At 46.3% G+C, this 21,870-nt stretch overlaps 1 protein-coding gene and 1 pseudogene across 2 annotated transcripts in view; both read left to right on the top strand.

Moving 5' to 3' along the window:
* LOC148037651 (DNA ligase 4-like) overlaps positions 1–21,870 on the top strand; it is a 105,072-nt gene that overhangs the window by 46,597 nt on the left and 36,605 nt on the right. For both annotated transcript variants that reach the window (XM_087676593.1, XM_087676595.1), the window contains exons 7-8: positions 2,094–2,185; positions 2,283–2,354. In XM_087676593.1, coding sequence (XP_087532719.1) covers positions 2,094–2,185; positions 2,283–2,354 — 164 coding nt within the window. The remainder of the gene's footprint in view (positions 1–2,093; positions 2,186–2,282; positions 2,355–21,870) is intronic.
* Positions 8,621–21,512, top strand: LOC148037652 (uncharacterized; annotated as a pseudogene).

The following is a 21,870-nucleotide window of genomic DNA, read 5'->3' as shown; positions in this document are numbered from 1 at the left end:
ATTTCTCAATTAAATGCATCTAGGGGGGGGGGGGGGGGGGTTATGAACACAAGGTATGAGATTTTGATCTGAAAATTGCAGGTTTGCAAGATTAAGCATTCCATATTGATGAAGCAAGACACAATCACCTCATCTCTAGTCTCACCTAAGTAGGATCGAGAGCTTGCTACTTTGATACCATGTTTGAAGTGTTGTGGACTCTAGAGAGGCCCCGGGAGAGGAAGAGAGAGAGTGTGTAGGAGGAAGCCACCAAGAACTCTCACAATAAGATTGAAGATGGAGCCAAGTGTAAAGCATCAACCAAAAGCCGATGAACAATGCATGCAGGATCACATTTGTGGGGTGCCAAATATGGTGCCTTTATATAGAGTACATAGTGAATGAGACTCCAGAGATTCACATGATGAGAGTCAAGTCTTTATGGGCCCCTTACTAGAACACCACCAAAATCACTTAGAAGAGTATCATACATGTTTCTAACAAAATCCGGATTTTGATGACAATCTTTGTTGAAATAGATAGACTCACCTTAGTTGATTGGTCTTTGATGCCCTTCATTCCCATGGTCTCAATGTGTTTGCAGCAATTCCACAACAAAAAGTTAAGAACAAAAAGAGGAAGAGGTAATGTACTTGGAATTCTATATGTCATATTTGTGTTATTCAACCGTTTTGAGTTGGCATTGTAGGGTGCCCATAGATTTTCACAAAGGTTGACAAAGCATGGTGTATGCAAGAGTGGGTAATAGTAAGTGCATTGTGGTATTCATGTTAAATTTGCTTGCAAATATCCTCATGAATCAGCATACACACTTGCCTGTTTTAAACAATAGTCCAATCTTGCTGGGAATTCTTTTTGGAAGTCTCCTAAGCTGTGTAGGACCATGTGCTCCGTCTTGGACTAGTTGCCAAATCCTTATCATGGTGCATCTCTCTTTGGAAACACCCCTGTAGAGAGAGAGGAATCAGTTGAGATGTCCATAAAGGATTAAGGCATTGACCTCCGAGGTTCTACCGAGAGCATCAACAAATTTCTTAGTGGTGCTCTTCTGGTAGTGTATCTCAAAATCAAACACTTGCATGGGTTTTGCCCACCTTGCTTATGACTGAGAGGTTGGGTTGAAAGCTCAGCAAATGGTGTTCAGTCCAAACTATAAAATAGGGGCCTCATAATTGGAGAGGTGGCTGCTCCATGCATGGATACTGTTTGCTCCACCCCTAGTGTGCCCTCTTGATGATCCCCTTGCTTTGTTTCTGTGGATTGGTGCTTGATAGCTTTTTAGAGAGTTTGTGTTCTTGTAGTATATTGTTCTGATAGCCTTTTGGCTTCATGTGAGTTGTTGCCATTCAGCTTGGTTGGCCTGAAGGACTGATGTAAAAATTTCCATTTGTTAATTTACACTCTTTCACTGAAAGAAAGAATGGGTGCTGTATGATAGTTATGCCATAATCAGAGTGCATGAATGACTACCAACAGTCCTTGTTTGCTGTAACACATTTGGGCGTCAGTCATCTTTTGACTCTAAAGTGCGGTAGTTCAATTGCCTTGATAAAGGCAAGACCTGTTGTGTAACTGTTGACATATCTATGAACCTTGTACGGCTTGTTTGGACTGATGATTTGCAACATCAATGCAGTTTTAACAAACTCTTCGATATTTGAGACCATGGATCCAAATAATTGCTTGAGATGATTAGAGGACCAGTGTACTTCTCAAGAACAGTTTGCTATCACGTAGATCTATAGTCATTGAACAGCACATTATATATTAATGTAGTGGGTAATATTCTTCTTTTAAGGTAAAAGCCATCTGACAGAAATATAGACTGAAAGCTCTTTGGTTTTATTGTTCACTTTGACTTTGCACTTCATTGCTAGCATGTACTCCTAGTATATGGATGATCAACAAGTTGATTTCATTCCTGTTCTTTGGGAATCGTAATCCATACAAAATAACGGGAAAGAAGTTCATACATGCAACTTATGAAGGCAAATTTTGCTGTTGATGTGATAGTTGAAGCAGCAATTGAATTTGTGTGCTTTCCTACCTAGGAAGTCTATATGTATTGAACATTTTTTATGCTGCAAATATAGATGAAAGGCAAAGCAGTTGTTGCTGAGTGTAAATTTGATGGAGATCGCATGCAAGTCCACAGAGATGGGGACAATATTTGGTTCTGGTCAAGGTAATACAGTCTTACACTCTGGATATTACAAACTTGTTGAACCTAACTGCCTAATTGAAGTGTTCACATCAAATTGTCTACTGATGTTATTGCACAGGAATGGTAAGCAGCATCCTGAATACAAAGCTGCTCTTAAAGAAGCCCTCTGTCGATGTCTCTTAACTGAGAGGTAATGACAATCATTTTACCCAACTAAGTTTGTTCTTAATTCTTAATAGCATCTTTTTATATTCAGAAGATCTTACTGCATGTGTATCTATGGTAATGAATGAGTTGCTTTTTGGCTGTTGAACTGCTGCCCACTTTGACATTCTCAAACACAAGCTTTCTTATTTGGTGGATTCCTTAAGGTATAAAAGCTGACTGCTTTTTTCTCAGCCATGTTATGAGCAGACCTGTCAGAAAAATCATTGCAGGTTTGGGACATAGCTACTAAGTACTTCATCTACAGTTATTACTATTCAGCATGTTAGGGCTGTTTCTATACATGTGAGACATGATATGCTGATCCCAATCCTGCCATGCTTGGCACCTCTGGGTTCTTGAGAAATCAATACTACTGGGGTCTTCTTGAATGGTTTTTGTGTGTTCCACGCACTAGCCTCACCCACATTGGTGGAAGAATATATGTGACCCTAAATGCAGAAAAAGGCGCAGTCACGATGACACAAATACTCAAAGTGTCTAATTGGCAGGCAAAGTATGGCCAAGGGAAACATGGTTTTGGTGGCTGAGACATGTTTGCGCAAAAGCACCCTCTTGGTTCTTATCATGGTGTGCTTTTCTTCCAAAAAAATGCCATTGCAAAGGAATTTGAACATCTTACTAGAAGACAGAAGCAACATTTTCTACATGGAGCTCAAGTCTCAATATCTATTTTTTGTACAAATATCCATGGTACAGACACCTATGATCTGTGGTGGATATACACTTTGTTTGGTGTCTCATGGGTGGGGTACGTTGGTGTACATAGCCTATATATGTGTGTAGTGCTTTATGTATATATTGCATACATACATGCACACGTATCCATTTGTATATACCTTGTGCTAGTGTTATCATGCCCTGAAATGCAGAGGCCTCATGTAGTGTGTTCAATGCATTGTTGTTTGTATATATGTTTGTGGAGGTTTGTGATGGTTGTGCATTTGTGATGCTCTAGGTGAATAGGGGCTAGCAAAGGAAAGGTTGTTGTATATATTATGATATTACAAGACATGGTGGGGGTTCCTCATCATTGCATATTTTATTGTATTGATCACCTATGATCTAGGAGAGAATATCAATGATGTACATTTGATGAGTGATAGGCATGTTTATCTGGCTTTTAGTAGAGCACCTTTATGGATAGCTAGACAGCCCTTTTGGGATTGGCATCGAACGGATTCTGCAGAAAAAGAAACAACACATCAATCCACCATACAATAATGCTTTCAAATATCTCATGGTAACTATGGACAGGAAAGATGAGTGACTTACAGGGCCACCGCGTCTATACAATTGGTTGATCAATGCATTAAGACCGTGCCTCTCTGCATATCGAGTCTCAAGGCCTTGCGGCTCGCGATTTGTAATGGAGTGCTGCAAAGAAAACAAAAACCAGTTTTGGAGGCTTCATCATGGGTGGATATTGGTGGCGATGCAGTGCAACCTCTACTAGATTGACCTCTCATCTTGGAGAGAATCTCATTTCCAATGCCTTGGGGGATTTCTTTGCATGGAGCAACTTGGCCCTTGCCTTAGATTGGTGTTGGTGAAGCCTAGATGCAGTGCTTTTATAGCGCTTGCCACGATACTTGCATGCCTAATGTTGGAGTTTGGACTTCTTTGTCTCCTCCACATGTATGGCATGCGAAGTAAAGGCTTCATGTTGCTCTCTCATCATGATTGTTGAGAGAGAGAGAGAGAGAGAGAGAGAGAGAGAGAGAGAGAGAGAGAGAGAGAGAGAGCGGGCGATGGCGGATCTGGTGCCCCCCTGACCACGCGACGTGCTTCCTGCGTTGTGGGCGACCTCAGACCTGTGCACGGTTCAGTCTGCCTCTACGTCAACATCGTGCCCTTGACCTTTCGACCTGCTGACCTGTCTGAAGGCAGCGCCTATTGTCCTGTTCGTTTCCGCCTGACTTTCGCGAGCAGTAGGGCACAGAGCAGGGATGCGACAAATCGTTCTGTTCAACGAGCAGACGGGGTCCACAGGACAGTCCGACAGGCCACAGTTTTTGCAGAATCAGGTATTCTTCGTCCGCTGCCTCGTCAGCCATCTGCACTGCGTCTGCTGCCCGTGGGTGCCTGCCATGTGCATCTTGCTGTGCCGAGACAGAGAAAGAGAGACATAACCTGGCAGCACGCGACTGCAACCCTGCACAGATCAGAGAGCTGATCTGCTCCTGTAGAGAGAGAGAGAGAGAGAGAGAGAGAGAGAGAGAGAGAGAGAGAGAGAGAGAGAGAGAGAGAGAGAGAGAGAGAGAGTTACAGAGGTGCAGATTTCTATCACAGCAGACAGAGATCTGTGATACAGCAGACACACAGTGAGAGAAACACAGAGAGAGAGAGAGAGGCCTGTGCTGTTTCTGGCTTCTGTGAGCTTTTGGTGCAGCATCCAACCTGCACAAGTGGTGATACAATATGGCTGGTTTGGATATGGCCTTTCTCGACCAAATGGTGGCAGCCCTTGGTCCGGATTTTGATACAGAGGAACCAGAGGATATGGTTCCTTGTACGGAGGAGATGCCCCCTGGTCCTGACTTCCAGCCTGCGGGCAAACGCACCAAGCATACTTCCGAAGAGACAATGGATCATCAGGAACGTTCTTATGCACAGGTTGCTTTTGATTCTGTGGATTCTCGGGATGTTGATTGGGAGCATTTGCTGGAGTTTGCCAACACTCTGCTTGGTGATTATGTTCAACATAATCATGAAGCGTTTTCTGACTCTGGAATTGAAGATGTTCTGGAAGCTACTGTGGACGCGAAAAATGTCATGCGCTCCTTCTCGGTGTTTTATGAACGTGCTGTTATACTCTTCTTCACTAGCAAGATTCCAGTGCTTGCTCATATTCGCCAGTGGCTGCAAAGTCTACTACGAGGGGAGTGTGTTGAAGAGATTTTTGTTGGGCCCCGAGGCTTTTATGAGGTGCTGTTGAAATCCGAGAAGCACCGTGCTGATCTGCTGTCTAAACTGCCACTATTATTTGATAGTCGTTTGGTCCATGTTGTGCCATGGCGCCCAATGGCAAATTTTCAGCACTTGCTTCAACATGAATGCTTGGTGTGGGTTGAGGTGGAAAACTGCCGGCTATCTATTGGCCACTGTTAAAGGATGCCATGGCCGTTGTGGGCACTGTTTCGGTACCCTTGAGCCTAAGGGCTATGAATCGTAACTGTTTGTGTATGTTATGGGACACTGCTCGGAAAAGGCCTGCTTGGTTACGTCTTAATTGCTTTGGCATGCATCCTTTGCATTTTCGTTTGAAATGGGGTAACTTTGCAGACCTTTGTTTTTCGTGTGGTAAATTGGGGCATTTTATGACCGAATGTCCAGAAAAGCAACCGACTTCAGATGCGGAGCATGTTTTGCCTCCCAGGGAAGATATGGCGCTTGATGCTCTGTCGCAGGATGCGACCCAGCCCCCTAAAGTTTTGGATAAAGGCAAACAACATGTTTCGGGCTTGGATTCCCGTGATAATGATTGGGTGGATGTACATGCCAAAAAAGATAAAAGGTTTGATGCTGGCATGGTGGATACTGTGCCTAATGCTTCACAAGATTCCTTGCGTACTTATACGCGCAGGAAAGACATGTTGTCGTCAGAGCACCCTTCTCATGCCAGGGTTTCTTCTGTTCCTCGCAATCAGCCCACGAGGAAAGTATATTCGGATGGTCCGAAGGGCCCACTTGCTAAGTTGGCTTTCGATGCTAGAGGTAATGTGATTACCCCATGGGATCGGCGTTATCCTCGTTCCATCCCTAAGTCAGTGGATATACCGTCTACCTCTAAATTTGCCCGTTGGAACTGTTTTGCCGTGTTGGCTGATTTCTTGGATGAGGGAGTCCTTGACATTCTTGCAGAGAAGGTTAAATCGAGGCAAGTGTTGCCTCGTTCCTGATCTTCTTTTTGAATATACATGAAGATAGCCACGTGGAATGTGAGAGGCATTTGTTCTCGCAATAAGCAGCATGCCATGTGGAGTTTATTGCATGAGAATCAGTGGGATGTCTTGTGTGCTGTTGAGCACAAGAGTCACGGCGAAGTAGGAAAAGTTGTGGATTGCCATGGCTTTCGCTTGTTTTATGCAGGGACTCATGCCATGCATTATTCTGGTGTGCTTATGATTGTACATGGTCGTTTTGTGGCGATTGAAGTTTTATTTGAAGGAGAGATCTTATGGTTACTCGGGCTCTATGCTCCAAATGACCCTTTATCCCGCCGGGATCTTTGGCATACTTTGAAGACCTCCTTGTCCCTTGGCAGACGGGATTTCTTGATGGGGGATTTTAATATGTGTGTTGATCCTTCGCAGTCCACATCAGAGCATTCGGTGATGGATACTCCGGAAAGCCGTGTGTGGAATGCGTTTGCTCTTGCCGTACTTAAGGAAGATCTCTGGTCATGGCTACCCTTCTTCTATAGGATTTACTTTTCATTCTGCGCAGTATACATCTACATGGTCGCGGTTGGACCGCATGTACATCATGCAGGATGATGCTTTTCTTCCTAAGATGCTGGAAATCAAAGTGTTGCAGCCATAGAGACAGGGAACACCCGTTCCGGCACATAGGAACGGATTAACGCGTTCCGAGGGGTTCGGGCCAAGGAAACGCTGGCGAAACGTTCCAGCCCGTTTCCTGGCCCGTTCCCTCCCATTCCAGGTCTGTTCTCTGGCCGTTCCAGGTCCGTTCCTTGTCTGGAACGGCCGTTCCAGCTCAAGAGTTTTTTAGTTTTTTTAATTTTTAACTTTTAACTTTTTTTTTTTTGTTGTCACCCGCGCTGCCTCGAACTGCCCGCGTGTCGCCCGTTTCGCGCCCGTTTGTCTGGACGTTGTCGCCCTTTCGTCTCGCCTACGTCTGTCCTCACCTACGTCGTTGCACTCCCGTTTCGCTCCCGTCTGTCCTCGAGGCTCGCCTACGTCGCTGCACTCCCGTCTGTCCGTTGCCTGCACCCGTTTTGCCTGCGCCTGTTTCGCCTACGTCGCCTGCGCCTGTCTGCCCAGTCCGCCGAGTACCTGGTCCGCCCAGTCCGCTTGCCGACTATCCCCGCCCACTCTGCCTGCTCCGCCTGCCCTGCCGACTGTCCCCACCCACTTCGCCTGCTCCGCCTGCCCTTTCGACTGTCCCGCCGACTATCTCGCTTGCCCCGCCTGCCCCCATTGCCTAGGCCCTACTCCCACCTGCTCTCGGGACTCGTCTACCTCTCCCGCCTGCCTGGCCCGCCTCTCTTGCCTGGCGTGACTTCTCCCCGGGATCAGGTGAAGTCTCAAGGTCCGAGGATCATTATCTCGATTCTCAAATTTGTCATTGTCCCAAATTTGGGAGCTGAAAATGCGCCAAATTTTGGGGCATTTTCAGCAAGGAATTGCAGGCTGGAATGCCCCAAAATTGGGGCATTTTGAGTCTGTCATTGCCCCAAGTTTGGGAGCTGAAAATACTCCAAATTTTGGGGCATTTTCAGCAAGGGAATGTTCAATGCAGGCTAGAATGCCCCAAATTTGTGGCATTTTCAGTAAAAGGAATGCAGGCTGAAATAGCACCAAAGTTCTGGCATTTTTAGCATTGCTAAAAATTTAACACACACATGTTGAAATTTTGGCTGCAAATGTTTGCAATTTTATTGAACTTTACTGATTATTTGTCACTTTTATATAGATGGCAGCATTGACATCTATGGGATCTTCATCATCCTCAGCAGGTACTTTGTCAACAACTGGACGAAGTCGAAGCACTACTTGGTCATGGTGGGATGAGGTAGATGCAGGGGTGCCATTGAGAGGTGGAGGGGCTCGCCCTTGAAAATGCAAACTTTGCCCTTATGCTCGCACTAGTGGGGCTGATAAAGTGAGAGCCCATCTTCTACATGAGGAGGGGAAAGAGGTGCGTTTTTGCACCAATGTATCAATTGAGAAAAGGCAGGAGTTATTTGACCACATAGCCACATCTATGGGGAATTCACATGCCAGGAGGACGCCAAATATAGTAGTGGATCCAACAACATGGACTCCAAGACCAGCAGGGCATGGTGCTTCATGCAGAAGACCACCAGGATTAGTGGCTACGCAGCCTTCTCGTGGGCCATCAATGGCAACAGGTCGTGGTGCTAAACAGAGTTCATTGCACACTTCATGGGAACCAAAGAAAAAAGAGGAAACAGATGCAGCATTGGCACGCTTTTTTTACCATGACCATATTGCATTTAAATCAGCCAGGTCACCTTATTTTTTAAATATGGTGACAAAGATTGCAGAGTATGGACCCACATATAAGCCCCCTTCATCAGAAACTATCAGGACTACATTGCTTCAAAAGGAGAAAGTAGCCATAGAGATTGCAACAGCAAATATTCGCAATCAATGGGTAAGAAATGGAGTGACATTGATAGCAGATGGATGGAGTGACACACGCCATAGGTCCATACATGGTATTGTTGCATATTCTCGTGGAGATGTATACTTCATTGGTAGTCATGATGCTTCAGAGACTGGAAAGAGTGCAGATGTATTGGCATCCGAGTGGTGCGAGGCAGTGCAGGCTGTTGGGGCAGAAAATGTAGTGCAGTTTGTGGCAGACGGTGAACCTACAAACAGGGCAGCAGGAAACATTTTAATGGCAATGTATCCACATATCACCTTTAGTCCATGCATGGCGCATTGCTTGAATAACTTGTTGAAGGATATTGGAGACTTGCCATGGATTGCATCTCTTGTTGCGAAAGGCAACAAGATTATCACATTTATATGTAATCATCAGTACTTGCATGCTGAGTTTCGCAAGAGAAGTGACAAAGAACTTCTTAAATACTCGGATACATGATTTGCATATAACTTTCTTATGCTTGGTCGATTGCACTATTGCAAAGGTGCAATTAGGGAGCTATTTGCTAGTGATGAGTATGAAAATTGGACTGGGGCTACCACTGCTACTGCTGTGTTATGTAATGCATATGTTTCTGATAGAGATTTTTGGGATGAGGTTAATCGCACCAACCAAATGGTTGAACCTATTATGCACATGTTGAGGCTTGCAGATGGCATGGATCCATGCATTGGGAAGATCTATGAAGGTATGGATCGCATGATTGAGAGGTTGGAGAGTTTGGAACCAAATGCAGATAGATATGAGCAAATCAAGGAGTTATGCATCAGTAGATGGAATGAGTATGACTCTCCTATGCATGCTGCAGCATATGTGCTTGATCCTGAGTTTCAAGGAAAGATGCAAGAAAGAGACCTTGAGGTGGTCAAGGCTTGGAACACATTGCTTGCAAGGCTTTATCCTAGCCGTGAAATGCAACGCAAAATTAAAAATCAGCTCTCTGTATATCGACAAACATTAGGGATGTTCGGTACAGAGGATGCACTAGAGGACAGGACAAATATTGGGGTTGCTTTATGGTGGGAGGACTACGGGGCAGAAGCTCCAGAGTTGCAGAGTTTGGCTATTCGTATTCTTAGCCAAACAATTAGCTCTTCTTGTTTAGAGCAACTATGGAGCTCCTTCAATCACATTCACTCAAAGAAGAGAAATCGTCTTGGTACAATGAAGACGAATGACCTAGTTTATGTGAGCTCCAATCTTCGCTTGCTAGCTCGTACATCAGTTGCAAAGGCTGATTCTTTTATATGTTGGGAAAAAGATGACGATGATGATGATGATGGGCAGGATGTTGTTCAGCAAGATGAGCATTCAGGCACAGTGGAGCCATCTTCCATGAATCAGAGCACTTAGTAGCTAGCCTTTTGGAACTTTAGAGTATTGACTTGGAAATTGGAGCTCTTGTAACTTGGATCTTTACTATTTAGGCTTTAAAGTTTACTGTTTAGTGCATATTTTGTGGTTTTGCAATGCACACTTGTTGCCAGTTGGACTTATGCAACATTGTTGATTACAGTGTTGAATTATGAATGCGACAATCCATTGCTGGTTACAATGTTTTGAATCTTTATTATTGTTGAAAGTTGAAACTTGATTATTATGTCTCTAGAGTCTAATTTCATGAATTATAATTCATGGTTGATAATAGATATGATCTGTCTCTCTAGATTCTAAGACTAGTGTTGACTCTCTCTCTCTAGAGGATATATATATATATATATATATATACCGTTCCCTCCGTTCCCGTTCCCTCGCTTTGGGCGTTCCCCCCGTTCCAGGGGGTCCCGTTCCCGTTCCCGTTCCCCGTTCCTGGTAACTATGGTTGCAGCAATATGCCCTGTCGGACCATTTTTCTCTACAGCTTGAAATGCTTGCACAACCCATTGCACCTTTTAAGCGATTTCTGGATAGACTTCCTCTGCGTTTCCACTCGTCTTATTTGAAGCATTCAATCTTTCAGGGTTATAAGCAGCAATTGATGGATAGATTTTTATTCGACTTCCCTTCTGAGGGCAATGCTTCTTTTGAACGATTGCCCTCTAATGTGCAGTGGATTGCACGGCAGTATGGGATCCATCATGCCTCTCTTTGTTGGCGGCGTGGACACGTAGCGGAGGAATTACTGGTTTTGGTTCGTTCTCTACTAGTGGATACTCCAGATGATGTATTTCTGCTGCCATTGGCTATGCGTTTGGCTGATCTTCTTAAAGAGTTTCAGTTGAAATCTTATCAACAGGCAAAATTGCAAAATTTAACAGAGAATTTGCAAGATAGTGCTTGTCAAACTCATAAGTTCTTTCGTGCTCTTCATACATCTCCCTCTCAAGAGAATATGACTAGACTCTTGGATACAGAAGGTCAAATGGTCACTAATCCTCAGACTATCGTGAATATGTGTAGGAATTATTTTCTAGACCTTATTGGTTCTACTCCTTCACCTTTGGACCAAACTACTTATGCTTACTCAGTTTTCTATGATTTGGTCCGCAATCAGGTTTCACATGACATGCAAACTACTTTGGAGACAGATATTTCTGAGGCAGAGGTTATGGATGTTTTGTTACACTTGCCCAAGGATAAAAGTCCCGGTTGGGATGGTCTCACCAATGAATTCTTTGAGGTTTTTGCTACCAGTCTGGTGAAACCATTGATGGCTATGTTTCAGCAGGTTTGGGAAACGGGGTTCATGCCTTCCTCATGGAAAGAAGGACTTATGAAACTGCTTCCAGAACTTCCTTCGCCTTCTATGTTGACACATTGGCGACCAATTTCCTTGATGGGTTCTATGTATAGAATATTTTTCAAAGTAATGGCGAATCGGCTCCATAAGCATCTTCCTACCATTGTGCATCCTCTTCAATATGGTTTCATTAAGGGCCGAAACATTTTGCATAATGTCTTGAATGTGCAACTGGCTATTGACTATGCGAGGTACTCTAATCAGGAGGTGGCATTGATTCAATTGGACTTGGAAAAGGCGTTTGATTATTTAGACTGGTCCTTCATTGCAGACCTTATGTCTACTATGGGCTTTGGTACTCGGATGGCTCGTTTGATTTACACCATTAGTGTTGCGCCTTCTTCGTGAGTTATGCTGAATGGTGGTGTTCCCGAGCCTTTTGTCCTTGCACGCTCTTTGAGGTAGGGTTGCCCTTTGAGTCCTCTCTTTTTTGCCCTTGCGACTCATCCGGTGCTTTTGATGTTATCTCATATGGCAGCTTCTACTCAGTTGGCTGGATTGTCTCTTCCTTTTGGACAGCACTTCATTAGTCAATCCCTGGCTGATGACAGCTTTATGATTTTGCGTGCGGATAAGGATAATCTTCGCAAATTGTTAGATGTTTGGACTCTCTTTGGGCATGCTTCTGGTCTTCATATCAATGCTTTGAAATCAGCCATTCTCAGTTGCACGGAGTCAGATTTGCAGTCACTGGACTGGCAGGGAATGGTTGTTCCCCGTGGTTCCATTGTCAGGCATCTTGGGTACCCTTTATGTGTTGATGTTCGGCCGAAGCAACTACTAGAGTGGATTTCGCAGAAACTGATAGCTAAGTTTCTGTATTGGAAGTCACAGGCTTAGCCTTTCCATGTTCTCCTCAAAGTGGCTCAGACAATTATGTTACCAATGCTCACATATTTCCTGCCATTGCTGCCTTGGACTACTACTACATTGAATGGTCTTACACAGTGCATTCGTTTCATGTTATGGAAGGACTCCTTACATGCACGTATTTCATGGATCTCTTGGTCGCATGCATGTACCCCCAAACGCATGGGTGGTGGGGCTATTTTGGATGTCGAAACTCATATGCTGGCACTCCGTTGGTCTCTTTTTCGTGCCATGTGCTTGGATCATCACCCGTGGGTCTTGATAGCCGGTTATTTTCTTGAGAATCACAGGCTTTTGCATGGTAATACTCAAATTTGGAGCTCCTGGTGGCATATTCTTAATGAAAACTCCAGATTTTCTAGTCCTTCATCATCCCTGCTTGCTCACTTGGTATGTTCGTGGAAATTGGTTCTCCAGAAGGCTCAATGGCATCCAGCCGAGGATCGATTAGCTACTAACTCTTTTCAACAGGAACTGTTGGCAGCCTCGCGATTACTTTCTTGGGAAGGCAAACATGAGCTCAGACCAAAATTTAATCGTATGGCACGTTTGGGCTTGAGTTCAGTTGCAAATGCCACCCTTGCTAGTCGCAATGTGTTGATATCGTTTCGTACAGCCAGAAGGCTTTTCAGGAGCCCTCGTGGATATTGTGATTTATGGGGACAGCTTTTGATGGTGCTTCAGAGCAGACAACCCTTTCCTGCCCTTGCTTCGAATCGTCCCTGGCAGGACTGGGACCTTGTAGGTCACCTGAATTTGGAAAACGCCTCAGCTAACCAGGTGTATCATCTTCTGATTAAAGATCATCAATGGCTGGTTACTAAGGACAATACTGTATGGGGATTGCGTAAATCTCAGTCATGGTGGAAGGCAACTGTGATGGAGGGCTGGATGAACAAGACACCTTTCAAATGCAAGGTCTTTCTTTGGAGGGTGATGATCGGTGGTCTTCCTCTTGCTTTAGCCCTTTCCAAGCGTTGAATCTCCAATGGCAATTGTTTCTTTTGGACCACCAGTGTGGAATCGGCCCGTCATTGATTTATTTCTTGCCCTCTTGCTAGGAAAATCTGGTCACTCTTGTCGGGAGTTTGGAGAGCAGTGGTTGGTTTCTCGCTAAGCCCTTTTGATTGGGTTTTTGCGTGGCCCAAATACCCCACACTGGCTCAGTCGCATATGAAGATCTTGTTTCACTTTCTTAGATACTGGGGCTGTTGGCACAATTGGACCATTTAGAATGCTTTTCTTTTTGATTTAGCCCACAATGATCAGGGACATATTACTAGGCTTAAAGGCCTCTTGCATTGGCAGATAGATCTCATTCGGCACTCTGGCTTACTTCCTTGGGAGGACTTACTTCCCTGGCATATGGCAATTTCCTCTGCGTCGTTGCCATGACTTTTTGTAACTCTTTTGGAGTTTAGTGCTTTAGAGAGACAGAGAGATTACACATGATGGCTTAGAGCCATTGTTTATCTTGTAATCATGTAAACTTGTATCTTTTTTCATAATTAATACAATTACCTTTTACGAGAGAGAGAGAGAGAGAGAGAGAGAGAGAGAGAGAGAGAGTATTAACGTCTCTAAAAAGCCAATGTGGCCTATGAGACCAAAACAGTACATACAATGATGATGGTGTGTTTCTCATCTAGAACGAGAAGAAAGATGAAGAACATGCCTATAAGACTGAAAAGGAAATGAAATGAAATGAAATAGTGTCCCATAAAGGGAAACATGTCAGTGATCTGAAAGTGAGAGTAGAGAAAGGAAAACTCTCCATCAATGATATGTCTGTTCTCTAGGGAAGTGTATCTCTGCATAGCTAAGGCGTCTTGGCATCTGTCTCCTGTGGCGCTGAATGATGGCTTTAATTTGTCTGTGGTGTGGATGTCTAGGCCTTCGTTCGGGTGGACGTGGGCGCCTAGACCGGCTAAGTGCCACTTCTCTATCCAAAGGGACACCTACAGAAGATGAGGTCCAATGATGATGTATTCCTGTAGGCTGTGTGGCAGTAGTAGTGGTATCTGCCATACTCTGTCGTGTATCCATGAAAAAGTCAGTGACTGCTCTCTGTCTATGTGAGCCGAGCTGTGGGGGCCTCCTACTTCGTAGAATTGTTGCTCTGCGCCTCTGGAGCTCCAAGAGGAAAAATCCCAAGCATCTCTGATCCTCACATTGCATGATCCGTCTCAGGGGTCCAAAACCCTCTCGAAACAGACAGTGGTATCTACCTCGTATGTCGTAATATACAGTGCATCGGCAGATGTAGTGTTCCTCTGTCTCTGGCTCTCTGTTGCATAGTGGGTATATGCGTTCTTCTCTGCTTGGTGAATATGTTCAACATAACCAGGAAGCCTTCTCTGCCTCTGCTCCAGACGATGTTCTGGAAGCTACCGTCGAGCCAAAAAACTGTCCTACGCTCCTTTTCGGTATTTTATGATCGCGCGGTGATACTCTTCTTCACTGGTCGCATCCCGCTGCTTTCCCGTATTCGCCAATGGCTGCAAAGTCTGCTACAAGGGGAATGTGTTGAAGAGATTTTTGTTGGATCCCGGGGTTTTTTTGAGGTCCTTTTGAAAACAGAGATGCACCGTGCTGCTCTTCTCTCTAAACTGCCTTTGTTTTTTGATCGTCGGTTGGTACATGTGGTTCCATGGCACCCGATGGCAGACTTCCAGCGCCTCCTGCAACGTGAATGCCCTGTGTGGGTAGAAGTGGAAAATTGCCCGGCTGTTTATTGGCCACTATTAAAGGATGCTATGGCCGCTGTGGGCACGGTTCTGGTCCCTCCCAGTCTCAGGGCGGTGAATCGCAACCGCTTGTGCATGTTATGGGATACCGCACGGAAACGGCCTGCATGGTTACGCCTCAATTGCTCTGGAATGCATCCGTTACAGTTTCGTTTGAAATGGGGCAATTTTGCTGGCCATTGTTTTTCCTGTGGACAGTTGGGGCACTTTATGGCTGAATGCCCCGAGCAACAACACGTTTCGGATGCAGCTCATGTTGCTCCGCCCATGGAAGATATGGTGTGTGATGCCCAGTCACTGGATCCTACCCACCCGCCCCAAGTTCTGGCCAAAGGTAAACAACAGGTTTCGGGACAGGATTCCCGTGCTACTGATTGGGTTGAAGTCCATGCCAAAAAAGGCAACAGGATTGGTGCGGGCATGGACAGTACTGGGCCTACTACTTCACACGATTCCATGCGAACATATATGCGCAGGAAGGAAATGATGTCGTCCGAGCGTTCTGCTCCTGCTATGGTTTCTTCAGTTCCCCGTCATCAGCCCGCCAGGAAAATGTATTCGGATCGTCTCAAGGGTCCACCTGCACAGCTGGCTTTTGATACCAGAGGCAACGTCATTACTCTGTGGGACCGTCGTTACCCACGTCCCAACCCCAAGCAAGCAGATATGCCATCAACTTCCAAATCTGGTCCTCAGAACTCTTTTGCGGTGTTGGCAGATTTCTTGGACGAGGGGGTCCTCGTCATTCTCGCCGACAAAGTCAAATTGAGGCAAGCTGTGCCTCGTACCTAAGTGTGTTTTGTATACACATGAAAATAGCCACGTGGAACGTGCGAGGCATTTGTTCTCATCACAAGCAACATGCCATGTGGATTGCATTGTATGAGAATCAGTGGGATGTCCTGTGTGCGGTTGAGCACAAGAGTCACAGTGACGCCGGTAAAGTGGTGGATTGCCATGGCTTTCGTTTGTTTTATGCAGGAACACAGGCCAGGCATTATTCGGGTGTGCTCATGATTGTACATGCCAAATATCAGCCTGTTCTTATTAAAAATGATGTTCATGGCCGCTTTTTGGTGGTTGAAATTTTATTCGAAGGGGAAATCCTATGGTTACTTGGCCTCTATGCTCCGAATGATTCGTTATCTCGCCGGGAGCTTTGGCAGACTTTGCAGACTTCCTTGTCACTTGGCAGACGCGGCTTCTTCGTGGGGGATTTCAATATGTGTGTTGATTCTTCCCAGTCTACATCGGAGCACTCGGTCATGGATGCGCCGGAAAGTCGTATGTGGTACGACTTGGCTCTTGCTGTTCTTAAGCAAGATCTTTGGTCCTGGCTACACCCGTCTTCTCCAGGCTTTACTTTCCATTTGGCCCAGTATGCCACAACATGGTCGCGGTTGGACCGCATATATATCATGCATAATGATGATTTTCTGCCTGAGATGCTCGAAATAAAAGTGTTGCAGCAATATGTCTTGTCGGACCATTTCCCTCTGCAGTTCGAGTTGCTTGCACAACCCATTGCCCCCTTCAAGCAATTTCTGGAGAGACTCCCTTTGCGTTTCAACTCCTCTTACTTAAAGCATACAATTTTTCAGGGCTATATGCAGCAATTGCTTGACAGATTCTCCTTGGACTTTTCCTCTCAGGGCACTGCGTCATTTGACCGATTGCTCTCTAATGTGCAGCGGGTTGCTCGGCAATATGGGATCTATCATGCCTCTCTTTGTCGGCGCCGTAGACAGGCAGCAGAGGACCTGCTGCTTTTGGTTCGCTCCCTGCTGATGGACACTCCGGATGATGCATTTCTTCTTACACTGGCCCTGCGGGTGGCCGATCTTGTTAAAGAATTCCAATTAAAATCGTATCAGCCGGCCAAATTGCAACATCTAACAGAGACTTTGCAAGATAGTGCATGTCAGACCCATAAGTTCTTTCGAGCTCTCCATGCCTCTCCTGCTCGAGAGAATTTGACCAGACTCGAGGATGCACAAGGCCACCTTATCCTGGATCCACAGACTATTGTGCATATGTGCAGGAATTACTTTCGTGACCTTCTCGGTTCCGCTTCTCCTCCTTCAGCCCAAATTACTCAGGCCCGTTCGGTCTTCTATGACCTGGTCCGCAATCAGCTACCGCAGGACATGCAAGCTACTCTGGAGTCAGATATTGGTGAAGCAGAGGTTATGGATGTCTTGTTACACTTGCCCAAAGATAAAAGTCCGGGTTGGGATGGTCTCACCAATGAGTTCTTTGAAGCTTTTGCTACCCAACTGGCAAAACCATTGCACGCTCTGTTTCAGCAGGTGTGGGAAACAGGGATCATGCCTCCCTCATGGAAACAAGGACTTATTAAACTGCTTCCAAAAGTTCCTTCGCCATCTAAGTTGACACACTGGCGCCCCATTTCTTTGATGGGTTCCATGTACAAAATCTTTTCCAAAGTAATGGTGGATTGGCTCCATAAGCATCTCCCTGCCCTTGTACACCCTCTCCAGTACGGTTTCATTAAGGGCCGAAATATCCTACACAATGTTTTGAATGCCCAATTGGCCATTGATTATGCCCGGCATTCTAATCAGGAGGTGGTGTTGATTCAACTGGACCTGGAAAAGGCTTTTGACTATCTGGACTGGTATTTTGTTGCTGACCTTATGTCTGCTATGGGCTTTGGTGCTCGGATGTCTCGTCTGATCTACACCATTAGTGTTGTGGCGTCTTCGCGAGTCATGCTGAACGGAGGTGTTACTGAGCCATTTGTCAATGCCCGTTCTGTCAGACAGGGGTGCCCTTTGAGCCCTTTATTCTTTGCCCTTGCGACACATCCAGTTCTTACCATGTTATCACATATGGCCGCCTCTTCCCAGTTGGCCGGACTGTCGCTTCCTACAGGACACCATTTCATTAGCCAATCCCTGGCGGATGATACTTTTATGATTTTGCGTGCGGACAAGGATAACCTTCGAAAAGCATTGGATGTTTGGGGTCTCTTTGGCCAGGCGTCAGGCCTTCGTATCAATCCGCTCAAATCAGCCATTCTAAGCTGCACGGAGTCGGATTTGCAGTCCTTGGACTGGCAGGGTCCGGTTGTTCGTCGAGGTTCCATTGTCAAGCATCTTGGATACCCATTGGGTGTTGATGTTCCCCCAAAGCAGCTTCTGCAGTGGATTTCTCAGAAGATGGTGGCCAAGTTTATGTACTGGAAGTCTCAGGCCTGGCCTTTTCATGTTCGCCTCAAAGTAGCCCAGATAATTATGTTGCCAATGATCACATATTTCTTGCCATTGTTGCCCTGGACTCCAACGACTCTGAATGGTCTCACTCAGTCTATTCGCTTCATGCTCTCGAAGGACTCATTGCATGCAGGCATTTCCTTGATCTCGTGGTCACATGCGTGCACCCCCAAAAGCATGGGTGGCGGAGCTATTTTAGATGCCCAAACTCACATGCAGGCAGTCCGTTGGTCCCTTTTCCGCGCCATGTGCTCGGATGATCATCATCCGTGGGTCGCTATCGCCCGTTCTTTCCTTGAGGGTCATGGGCTTCGGCATGGCAATACCCGACTCAGGTGTTCTTGGTGGCACGTTCTTAACGCGGATTCACGGTTTTCCAGTTCTTCTTCATCGCTGCTTACTCATTTGGTGTGTTCCTGGAAACACGTCCTTCGAAAGGCTCAGTGGCACCCAACGGAGGATCGCCTGGCTACTAACTCTTTTCAATTAGAATTACTGGCGGTCTCACGTCTACTTTCGTGGGAAGGTAAACACGAGCTTAGACCGCAATTCAACCGCATGGCACGTTTGGGCTTGTCTTCAGTTGCGGATGCCACTCTTGCCAGGCGCAATATGCTTATCTCGTTTCGTACTGCTAGGAGGATTTTCCGGATCCCTCGTGGATATAGGCCTTTATGGGAACAGCTCGTGACGGTGCTCCAGAGCAGACAACCCTTTCTTGCTTTTGCCTTGGATCATCCCTGGCAGGATTGGGACCTACAAGTTGTGGATCTTCCGCTTGCTTCGGCTCTCTCCAAGGGACGAATGTCCAATGGCAACTGTTTCTTTTGCACCACTGCTGTGGAATCCGCCCGCCACCAATTTATTTCTTGCCCCATCGCAAAGAAAGTCTGGTTATTTATATCGGCTGTTTGGCAAGGAGTGGTTGGTTTCACCCTGCGCCCCTTTGATTGGGTTTTCGGGCAGCCCAAATACCCCGCTCCTGCACAGCCACATATGAAGCTCGTGTATCATTTTCTTCGATATTGGGGCTGCTGGCATAACTGGACTGTCCAGAATGCTTTTCTTTTTGACTCCGCCTATTATATTCAGCGGCATATTGCCAGGCTTAAGGGCCTCTTGTATTGGCAGTTGGATCTTCTCCGGCATTCTGATTTGCTCTCTAGGGAGGACTTACGTCCCTGGCATAGGGCAATTTCCTCTGCATCTTTGCCATGACGTTGTAACTTGTAGCACTTAGAATCTCTTCACATGATGACTTAGATTGTCGTCATGTATCTTGTAATCAAGTAATCTTGTATTTTTTTCGTAATTAATACAATTACCTTTTACGAAAAAAAGAGAGAGAGAGAGAGAAATGAAATGAAATGATATATTAACATCTACAAAAGGAAAAAATGACGTATGAGACAATGAGTTACAATCATGTGTATGATGGTACAATTGTCTAGGCAAAATATGTAGCACAAAGCAAAATAAGAAAGGAAACTAACTATGGCTATGTGTAAACATAGAGCTCTATCTATTAACAGTGAGCTCCAAATGGTATAATCTCATGTGGGTATGAAGGGTGTAGCTCTAGCCCGAGCAATAATCCCCTGTATCCGCCTATGAAGCTGTCGTCGGTGTCTGTGTCGAGGCCTAGGATGTTTGGATCGGCTAAGCTGAATGGCTCGATCAATCAATACTTCTTGTCTGTGTGTGGACTGTGGCGGTGGGAGAGGCTCTCGTGTGGACTATGGCTGTAAGAGAGAGAGAGAGAGAGAGAGAGAGAGAGAGAGAGAGAGAGAGAGAGAGAGAGAGAGAGAGAGAGAGAGAGGGAGGGAGGGAGGGAGGGAGGGAGGGAGGGAGCGAGAGAGAGAGAGAGAGAGAGAGAGAGAGAGAGAGAGAGAGAGAGAGAGAGAGAGAGAGAGAGAGAGAGAGAGAGAGAGAGAGAGAGAGAGAGAGAGAGAGAGAGAGAGAGAGAGAGAGAGAGAGAGAGAGAGAGAGAGAGAGAGAGAGAGAGAGAGAGAGAGAGAGAGAGAGAGAGAGAGAGAGAGAGAGAGAGAGAGAGAGAGAAGCCTGACGACTGCCTGCGCGCCTGAAGACTCACCCGCCTGACGACTGCCTGCGCGCTTGACGACTGCCTGCGCGCTTGATGACCTACCCGCCTGACGACTTCTTGCGCGCCTAAAGACCCTCCCGCCTGACAACTGCGTGCGCGCCTGACGACCTACCCGCCTGACGATTGCTTGCGCGCCTGACGACGCCTAAAGACCCGCCTGTATTCGTCTGTGGCCGCCTGTTCCGCTTGTGCCTGCCTGCTCGCCTGACGCCTGCCGTCTGAAGCCTGTGGTTTCGGCTGATAACGAACCCCTGCCCTGCCCTTCGCCCTGCCCGTTAGGGTTTCGTCTGATAACGGACCCCTGCCCTGCGCCCCAGACTGTCCTGCTCTGCCGTCGACTGCCGGGCCGTTGCTCTGCCCTCCTGCCCTTGCACTGTTAGGGTTGTGCTTTGCCACTAGGGTTCGTGGGACAGGCCACAACTGAGATTGATAGGTAAAGCTTCGCTTTCATCAACTGTGCATTCAGAATACGCCCCTGGATAGCGACTCTGTACAGAAAAGAGGGAGCGAGAGAGAGAGGGAGAGAGAGAGATAGAGAGGCCTGCGTGTCTCTGCCCCCCCGCGACTTTTTCACTCGGCCTCTGTGGGACATACGTACTGATACAATATGGCTGGCCTGGATATGGCTTTCATAGACCAAACGGTGGCAGCTCTTGGTCCGGATTCTGACACCGAGGAACCAGAGGACATGGTTTCGTGCACAGAGGAGATGCCCCCTGCTCCTGACCTCCAGCCAGCGGGCAAACGCACGAAGCATACTTCGGCAGGGATAATGGATCACCAGGATCGTTCCTATGCTCAGGTTGCTTCTGATTCTGTGGATTCCCAGGAGGTTGATTGGGAGCACCTGTTGGAGTTTGCCAACACTTTGCTGGGCGATTATGTTCAACATAATCAGGAAGTCTTTTCGGACTCTGCAACGGAAGATGTTCTAGAAGCCACTGTGGATCCGAAACATGTCTTGCACTCCTTTTCAGTGTTCTATGAACGTGCTATGATACTTTTTTTCACTGGTAGGATCCTGCTGCTTTCCCGTATTCGCTAGTGGCTGCACAGTCTGCTACAAGAGGAATGTGTTGAAGAGATTTCTGTTGGCCCCCGGGGTTTTTTTGAGGTGCTGTTGAAATCAGAGACACACTGTGCTGCTCTCCTGTTTAAACTGCCATTGTTCGTTGATCGCCGTCTGGTCCATGTGGTGCCATGGCGCCCCATGGCAGATTTTCAGCGTGTGCTGCAACGTGAATGCCCTGTGTGGGTTGAAGTGGAAAATTTTCCGGCTGTTCATTGGCCACTGCTAAAAGACGCCATGGCTGCTGTGGGCACTGTTCTGGTCCCCCCAAGCCTAAGGGCCATGAATCGCAACCGCCTGTGTATGTTGTGGGACAATGCTCGAAAAAGGCCTG

The sequence above is a fragment of the Lygodium microphyllum genome, chromosome 4 (assembly GCF_053477565.2).
Source record: "Lygodium microphyllum isolate KBCC chromosome 4, Lygodium_microphyllum_v1.1.10, whole genome shotgun sequence".
NCBI classification, from domain to species: Eukaryota; Viridiplantae; Streptophyta; class Polypodiopsida; order Schizaeales; family Lygodiaceae; genus Lygodium; species Lygodium microphyllum.
Note: the sequence above shows the minus strand (reverse complement) of the source record. Positions and strands in the feature narration are given on the sequence as shown.